At 36.9% G+C, this 9,844-nt stretch overlaps 1 protein-coding gene and 1 pseudogene across 1 annotated transcript; both read left to right on the forward strand.

Annotated features, from left to right (window-relative positions):
• The first annotated feature begins 739 nt into the window (after nt 1–739).
• LOC116894085 (olfactory receptor 52A1-like) lies at nt 740–1,699 on the forward strand. Its single transcript, XM_032895806.1, has one exon. It carries the CDS (start codon nt 740–742, stop codon nt 1,697–1,699), a length of 960 nt encoding a protein of 319 aa, XP_032751697.1.
• Nucleotides 1,700–8,617: 6,918 nt separating this feature from the next.
• On the forward strand, nt 8,618–9,572 carry LOC116894086 (annotated as a pseudogene).
• The last annotated feature ends 272 nt before the right edge of the window (nt 9,573–9,844 follow it).

The following is a 9,844-nucleotide window of genomic DNA, read 5'->3' on the forward strand; positions in this document are numbered from 1 at the left end:
TTTGAATTTTCTTTGAAACTGTCTTGATAGAACATTTTTATTCACTTTCCAATGTTCTTCTGAAGAACAATAAAATTCTAATCCATTGAAGGAATACTGTGTTTCAACATTCTCTTATAATCACAACCAATACTCAGGGAAGCAACAAACTGTTCAATATGAGGATATAAAGACCAATTTGAAGATGATTAAAGTCCTTCCAAAGTTATTCCTTAGAGCAGATGACCGTGATCAGAATAATACTGTGCTAGGAGCAGATTAGCTCATAGATAATGCTCTTATGGGATCATGGTTCAGATAAAAGGAGATTACTTCTAAGAATTCACACTCAAAATAATTTCTCAGTTGGCTGAGTCAGGGTTGGCTTCTAGAACAGAGGAAGAACAGAGTGGGATCTTTGAAGCAAACAAGTCAGATGATGGTCAGTGCTAGGCAAAATAGTGTTCTCACTGGTGTATGTGCATGGACAAAAATGATCTGAAATCTTGACACTTTCAATTTTGCCCCTTTCGTGGCATTATAGAAGGCTTCAAGGGAGCAGCTGCCTCTGTCACCAGGACAAACATCATAGACCATTCATAACCTACTGAAGAAAATATTGCTAGAGACCCTGATCTTTGCTAAAAATACACTGAGGTTGAATGCTGACAGAGAGTTAGCTCAACTAAACAATTAGATATTTCCACCTCTTTCTTACCTTCTTTTTCTCAGGTATCATGCTCAGCGGTGAGAAGACAGAATGCTGAGCTCCATGAACCGCAACAACGTGACATATCTGAACCCTGGAACTGTAATATTGATCGGAATTCCCGGACTAGAGCATGTGCAGTTTTGGATTGGATTTCCATTCTTTACAGTGTGTCTGGTGGCTGTTTTGGGAAATGTCGTTTTATTGATCATCATCCCAGCTGAGCGGAGCTTGCACCAGCCCATGTACATCTTCCTGGCTGTGCTGGCAGCTACAGACATAGGACTTTGTGCAGCTATTGCTCCCAAAATGTTGGCCATATTTTGGTTCCGGGCTTATTCCATGGCCTTTGATGCCTGCCTAGCTCAGCTGTTTTTCATCCATACCCTGCAGTGCATGGAGTCCGGCATTCTATTGGCAATGGCTTTTGATCGCTACATTGCCATCTGTGATCCTCTGAGGCACACCTCTATCCTTACACCTTCAATTCTAGGTCGGATGATAGTGGTGGTGGTAGTTCGAGCAGTAGTGCTTGTAGGCCTGTTACCTCTTCTAATAAAAAGACTGCACCATTTTCAATCCATTCAAATTGCCCACTCTTACTGTGAACACATGGCCGTGGTGAAGTTGGCAGCAGATGATGTGCGGATCAACAAGATATGTGGTCTCTTTGTGGGGTTTAGCATTCTGGGATTTGACATGGTTTTTATCCTCATATCGTATGCCTTCATTTTCCAGGTCGTTTTTCATCTTCAACAGAAGGAGGCACGGCTCAAAGCCTTTAACACCTGCACAGCTCATATTTTTGTTTTTCTGGAGTTTTATATTCTTGCCTTTTTCTCCTTTTTCAGTCACCGTTTTGGTCATGTTGTTCCCTCCACTCACATTCTTCTGTCAACAATCTACCTCCTCTTGCCTCCTGCTCTCAACCCCATTGTCTATGGAGTGAAAAACATGGTCATTCGAAAGCGGGTGGCGCAGATCTTTCTTCTGAATCAAGGATGTCAGTAGGGATCTGCCAGACACTGCCTTACAGAAAAGTGCCCGAAGAACTTTAGAAATCGCTCAGGTCTGTGCTCTGTGTTCACTGTAGGGGTTTTGTATCTTCCACAAGGTCCGTGAAGAGATTCATTTTCAAAATTGTAGATGATTTGAAGTAGAATAAGACTGATATCATGTCTCCATCTCCTATTTATTCGATTTCAAATATACCTACATATATGTCATATTTTCGTCTCTTTTACCTAATTTTAATCTGCAGTACATATAGTTTTGATTTGAAATAAAAGCATAAGTTATTCACTGATTGTGCTAGCTCATACTTTTAGTATGGTAATTTCATATATGGTTTCATTTTAGTATTGCTTATGTTGTTTCATTATTGTTTATTTTTCCTTATGTATTTTAAAGTAATAAATAAATTAAAATTTAACAAAATCATTTCTTTGACTACTATGCTAATAACTTATTGAGATGTTTTTATACCATAATTTCTTATATACTTCTAATTCATTTTGCCATTAGAAGGTACTATTTGTGCTTTGTCACAATATAACCTTTATACTATGTGGCTTTGTAGCTAACCTATTTATTATTTATTGGATTGTTTGGTTGTGTATCTGTGCATGTGTGTGTGTGTGTGTGTGTGTGTGTGCATGTGTATGTGAATGTGTGTGTATATATAAATGATGTGTTTATAACTTGTGAGGATAGAGAGATGGATCACTTTGTATGGGAACATGTTACTCTTGCAAGTGTCCTGAGTTTGGTTTCTATCATACAGACCATGGCTCACAATCACCTGCAACCTCAGGTTCAGGGAATCTGACACTTTTTTCTTGTCTCTGTGGGCAGGGTTCATGCACTTGTTGAAAATTCATATATGAAAAAAGACACTCATACCCATAAAACAAATAAATTGAAAAAATAGATAATTAAAGGTGGATAAATGGAAGTTCAAATGAGTAATTAGTAGATAAAAAATACAGAGAAACAAAGACATCTCTCCAACCCAAAATCTGGCAAAATCAATAATATACATATATTTAATACATTTGCAAGGACACCAGGAGAACATAGCTCACAGAATCAACTAAGCAGGCTGTCAGGTACTCACTGGAACTGAAATGACAATCACAGAGTCTGCATGGGTCTTCACTAGGTCCCCTATATTTTATGCTTGTATGTAACTTGGTGTCTATGTGGGACTCCTAATAGTGGAAGTGGGTATCACTGACTCTTTTGTCTCCTTTTGGGATTCTTTTCTCCTACTGAGGTATCTTTCTGCCCCAGTAATGGGGGTTTGTGCCTAGTCTTACTGTATCTTGTTGTTCCCTGTTCGTTTGTTTGATATCCCTGGGAAGCCTGGTTTTTGTTCCTGAAGGAAAACAGAAGAGGACTAGATCTGGAGAAGAGGGGGAGCTAAGAGGAATGGGGGCAGGAAAAACTGTGGTCAGGGTGTACTGTAAGAGAATAATGAATTTTAGTAAAAAATGAAAAATTTCAGTTCTTAAAGAGAATGTGCTTACTTCTCTGCAAACAGAATTAATTTTATGTATATCTTGAGCCTTCACTAACGATTGTGAAGCTGGATAAATATTAGAATATTGAAACATTGAACACAAATTCATCAGTGATGATCCACCAGGATTGAGAGCATTAGGAAATTAATTCACATTCTGAGGGGAGTAAAGTTTCTGACAAAATAGATTGTGAAATATTTGTTCAAATGACGTAGCATCAGCCTGATGATGTGTCCTGAGAACTTGACAGATAAAGGCAGATATGTTTTGTAACTATTGTGTTACTGGTATTATTAGACAATGAGTGACTTCCTAAACTCAGCATTTTCGATTTTTGCTGATTATTGATGCTGAATGCATTGATGGTGAATGACATATGGAGCTTTCTACCTTGAGAATTAGGAAGATCCCTAATGAACCTCTCTCTCTCTCTTTCTCTCTCTCTCTCTCTCTCTCTCTCTCTCTCTTTCTCTCTCTCTCTCTGTGTGTGTGTGTGTGTGTGACTTAGTGACAAACTATATTAAGGAGGGAACTGTGTGCTAAGAATTCAAATAAAGTTATTACAAGGATGTGAGAGCACTGGAGAAAGATGTATTAGATTCATGCATGGTCGCTGACCTTGAATACTCTAGCATTTGAAAGGAGCAAGGACAAGGACCATGAGTTCAAGATCTTTTCAATTACACCGCAAATTAGAAGCCACCCTGGATAACTTGAGACTGTGTCTCAAGGAGCTAGCCAACTCCCTGGCCGACCCCACAGGAAAGAAGATGCATTGGTAATAATGTCCTTCACTAGACATTGCCTAACAGTTTAGAGAATTGGCTCTCTTGCATCTAAGTGCGCATTTATAAGCAGAAGTTGACAAAAAGACATCTTAGACTCTTCTTTTGGATAACGTGGTGAACTTGTATTTGAGACTATCGTATACTATCCTGCGTAGTTAAAAGGAGTTAAAAAATAGCCATCTTACGAGCAGTGGCAAATTTAAAAAACAAACAAAAACAAAAACGGTGTCCTAAAAAAATAAAATGACAAATTTTCAGATGTTTCAATAGTGGGAACTCTGAAAAAAACATATTCCTAAAGTGGATTTTCAGTGTATTTACAAGTAAAACTATGGACTATGGTTTCCTCTAGCAACTTAATCATTTCTTGGTAATTTCAAGGATTTGTTTACCTTTGAATAACTCACGAATTCACACGCCCATGTATAGCAGTGGGAATCCCAACGCTGGCATTCATTAACTAGTTGGCTGCAGTTGGTGCTAGGCAGCACTTGTGCGTTCAGAACGGTTGTTACTCACCTAGTTTAGCTCAAGGTCTCGGCAGATGACACAGGTTGCAGAAATACTTAGCCTTGATAGCTACATACTAAGCAATCTCTGAAGCTCATGTTTACTTTAACCTGCTATTTCAGTCCTCAGAATCCCCATGCTATAACACAAGACTATATAGCTCCCATTCTTATACTAATGAGAGTACTTTTCTTTTAAAATATAAGTGAAGTTGAAAGTTGTGTCCTGATGCTTAAGGTAAATGAAGGTATGACTCATAAAGATGACGACCTTCTTGGGGAATTAAATGAAAAAGGATTTTCTTAGCTCATGCTGAAGTGGAAAGTGCAATGTCTGTTTTAGCAACATCTAAATGTGTTGGAACTTTGTGGGAACACAACCAGCATAAGCCAATCTAGGCTTCAGCCTTACCAGGTATGTTTTTCTCTGTACAGATTTTCAAGTGGGAATGATGGGAGTTTATTTTAGTAAAAATATTAATAAGAGTTTTAAGAATACTTGATTCAATTGCCCTTCCTGTTTTCTTTGTTTTTATTATTTTCTCATAAAATGGGAATAAATTTGTTTCATGAATTTTTAATTTTTTAATTTTTGAGATTATGATAAAATTACATAATTCCTCTCTTCCCTTTCTTTCATATAAACACAGCAATATACTCTTGAATATTTTACCTTTTAAATTGTTAAAACTAACAGTATACAGATTATGGAGATTGTGTTTATATAGTTAGGAATAATTCACTCTTTAGTTATGATTTTAAGGATAATTACATAATACACTATTGCACTTATAGTCTCCAAGTAGTTTATGGCATAAATCAGATTTCTTGTCTATACTCAATTGCAATGAACCCTACGAATCTATAATATTTTTAAAATGAAAAAGGAGTATTTCAGAATAATTAATCTCTGAGAAAGAATGAAGGAAATAGGATAAAGACAGAACAAAACTGGACCTTTAAGGTTCACTGTCTGATCCATCTGCCCAGAGCAAAGACTATCCCAGCTTCCTTTATCGTTCTTACATCTTTTGAATATCATTAGTTATCACTCTATTTGTTTTCAGAAGAGATTGATTACATGTTTGTAATTGTGTTATCTCAGAATTTTAAGGAATATAGAGTCAAGAATCTACTCTTTCTTGTAGAAACTGAGTTTTAAGAAACTGAGGTACTGCTAACTCTCCATCAAGTTTCTATATGATTCTGAAACCTTCAAAGGAATAGTAAGAATTACTTGATTTAAGAAATTTGAACTTACATATATTGCATAGAATTCAAACAAACAAACCGCTAACTCAAGCAGCAAACTAGTTAGATATTCCTTGTCTTTTCCAACATAACATGTCACAGCTGCTCTTTAGAATATGACACCCATCTCTTTGTCTCTAGCCAAGCCGCCGCTTCCTCTTCCTCTTCCTCCTCCTCCTCCTCCTCCTCCCCCTCCTCCTCCTCTTCCTTTTCTTCTTCCTACTTTTCTTCTTGATTTTTCTTCTTTTCTATTACAAAAAAAATCTCTCATTTCTCTCTGATTCTATTTATTGTATTCTTTAGTATTCCAGTGACTGTTTTGTTTGGGGTAACATGCTAGATTTTTCACAGACTTTCATATATTTAGTGTGAATTGTTCCAAGTAGTGATTCATCAGAAGATTATTTAATTAAATGTGTGATAATTTAAGGTAGGTATCTTTAATTTGTAGATGATAAAATTGGAAAATAGAATTAAGCAAATTTTCTAAGTAGAAAATAGACATCAGGTACTGGTAGTTTAGATCATATTACTGCATAATATCAAGCCTTTGTTAAAAAATCTATTGAAAACAATGTTCATAATTCAATAAAGGTGCTTTCATACAGTGAGTGAAGTAGAATTCATTTTTTGCCTTTAAACTGTTAGGCAATTATCAAATGATCAAAGTGACTTCTATGATTTCTGTCACGTCAAATCCTCTGTGTTAAAATCAGCATGGAACTCTTTCAGCATTTCTCCCACCCTAATTTCATCAATTAACAAATGAAAACAACAGAGAAAAATGCTTTTCCCAAATGTTAAACTGTTAAGTCCACAGTCCATCCATTCAATAGTGATAATGAGTAGAAAAAAATCAAAAGTACCAGATTATTTTCATTCATGATTTAAAAATGAAATCTATGCTTAAATGATAGAGTCCACATAAATGTCATGCATGGAAGAAACAAGACAGCTACCCAGTTGTATTTTATAATTTCTTCTCTTATGAACACCCTGATTTGAATAAATGAAAATAAATTATCTAGGAAAATATTGGGGTCAGTGTTTATATATGGGTGGACTGAAGAAAAATTCTAGATATTTTAAATACACTGATTAATAAAACCATGATTAAAAGGAGGAAAAGATTTGCTAAATAATTGGATCTCCTCCCCACCAAAATAAATGTGCATTATATTCAAAGATTTTCAAGAAATTTTATTTTAAATTATGTTTTGAGGCCATATATTATTCATTTTCCACTTGATTCAAGCAAATGCAACTCTCAAATTTTCACGACATATTGCATAAAACTTTACAGCCAGAAAAATATTTTTTCAATGATCATGTATGTTTGCATACAGTTCCATGATTTAGTTACTGTGTTCTAATAAACCTTCACTGGTATCTTAAAACAAAGGGTATAAAGAATCAGTTTGTACAGCTTACCATACATAAAGGCATTGAAGTAAAACCTTCTAATATTTTTCCAGTAGCCAGGCATATGTTTTTGGCCTGAACAAGAAAACGTATGCCAGCTAAAAGTCTTCTAAAGCCCAGTGTGAACAGCAATGTCTTGGGCTCACACAACTGACATCCCTTGGAGCTAACAATACCAGCTGAATGTAGTTTGGCAGAAAAGGACAACTAGTTCCTCAAGCACACAAGACATCAGAGGTCCAAAGCAGCTTTAAGTTCCTCCTTCCAGTTTCTTCAAAAGAAATTTCAGGTGAGAAACACCTATCTCCACTTAGAGAGATGTCAAATAACAGAGTGAAAATAACTATGATCTTGTGATTGCTGTACACACTGACCTGAATCTTGTGATTCATGCTTTCCTTTAGAGAGCAGTGAGCTGCGGTACCTCCACTGGGGCCTGAGACTAGATTATTCAGAACCAAAGTCCACACTAACCCTCAAGCACTTTGCTGCAGTGAACATCCAAATGTCTGTATTGGTTCATGACTTTCATTGGGCAGTATCAAAAGTTTCAATAATATCCATATATTTTGAAGTCAAATCTATAACATATGTGTGGCAATATATGTGTTCTACATCAAGGCTCTGATCATAGGTGATCCATCTCCAGTTGTTAAAAATTAGGCATTTCACAAGAGTAGTAAATATTAGCCCTAGTTGTAAGAACTGCCTGGGATATCTTTCTGAGGTTTAAGAGATATTTCCACTTTTAAAACAGACAGGACTTGCAGACACAAGTACTTCCACCTTACATACTTGGTCTTACAAGGTTCTCCTAGAGAATGCCTCTTGCCTAAGCAGGTAGTCTAACTTAATATTGGTGAAAAACAAGATTATCCACAGGCAATTTGCCAAATGCAACTGAAATTTCCAACAGTTTCTCAAAGCCTACATGTGGACACTGTGAGGTTAAATTTGTTCAAGAAACAAATTCTTTATTCTCCATAAGACCTGACTCTTTTCCACTTTTATTGAAACTGATTCAATAAAAGACGTTTTATTCACTTTCCAATGTTCTACAGAAGAACAATAAAATTCTGATTCTTTAAAGGAAAATTTTATTTTACCATTGCATTTTATAATCACAACCACCAGTAACACAAGCAACAAAGTGTTCAATATCTTGAAAGAAACTCCAAGTCTGAGATGACTAAAAATTCTTCCAATGTTTCCTTTGAGAATAGATGACAAAGAGACTTTGCCTTTGCTACCATGACAAGCATCATAGACCTTTCATGACCAACTGAATAAACTCACTTGGAGACACTAATCTTTGCTAAAAATACACTGACATTGAATGCTAGTCTGACAGAGAGTGAGATCAATTAAGGAATTAGATATTTTAAACTCTCTCCTACATTCTTTTTCAGGTATCATGCTCAGCGGTGAGAAGACAGAATGCTGAGCTCCATGAACCGCAACAACGTGACATATCTGAACCCTGGAACTGTAATATTGATTGGAATTCCCGGACTAGAGCATGTGCAGTTTTGGATTGGATTTCCATTCTTTACAGTGTGTCTGGTGGCTGTTTTGGGAAATGTCGTTTTATTGATCATCATCCCAGCTGAGCGGAGCTTGCACCAGCCCATGTACATCTTCCTGGCTGTGCTGGCAGCTACAGACATAGGACTTTGTGCAGCCATTGCTCCCAAAATGTTGGCCATATTTTGGTTCCGGGCTTATTCCATGGCCTTTGATGCCTGCCTAGCCCAGCTGTTTTTCATCCATAGCTTGCAGGGCATGGAGTCCGGCATTCTATTGGCAATGGCTTTTGATCGCTACATTGCCATCTGTGATCCTCTGAGGCACACGTCTATCCTTACACCTTCAATTCTAGGTCGGATGATAGTGGTGGTGGTAGTTCGAGCAGTAGTGCTTGTAGGCCTGTTACCTCTTCTAATAAAAAGACTGCACCATTTTCAATCCATTCAAATTGCCCACTCTTACTGTGAACACATGGCCGTGGTGAAGTTGGCAGCAGATGATGTGCGGATCAACAAGATATGTGGTCTCTTTGTGGGGTTTAGCATTCTGGGATTTGACATGGTTTTTATCCTCATATCGTATGCCCTCATTTTCCAGGCCGTTTTTCGTCTTCAACAGAAGGAGGCACGGCTCAAAGCCTTTAACACCTGCACAGCTCATATTTTTGTTTTTCTGGAGTTTTATATTCTTGCCTTTTTCTCCTTTTTCAGTCACCGTCTTGGCCATGTTGTTCCCTCCACTCATTCTTCTGTCAACAATCTATCTCCTCTTGCCTCCTGCTCTCAACCCCATTGTCTATGGCGTGAAAAATATGGTCATTCAAAGGGTGGCACAGATGTTTCTTCTAGATCGTGGACGTCAGTAGGGATCTGCCAGGCATTTACTACCTTATAGAAAAGGCTGTTACATTGTAGAAATGGGTAAGATTTGTGCTCTGTGTTTACTGTATGCGTTGCATTATCTTCCTCATAGAACGTGAAGATACTCAATTCCACAATTATAGATGTACTGCTATTCAAATGAGCAATTAAAATATAAAAATACAGAGAAAACAAAGACATCTCTCCAGATCCACATAAACTACTGACATGAAGAAATGACATTATAACTTGTATTCTCCATATATTACTTTAGGAC

Source organism: Rattus rattus, chromosome 2, assembly GCF_011064425.1.
Source record: "Rattus rattus isolate New Zealand chromosome 2, Rrattus_CSIRO_v1, whole genome shotgun sequence".
NCBI lineage: Eukaryota > Metazoa > Chordata > Mammalia > Rodentia > Muridae > Rattus > Rattus rattus.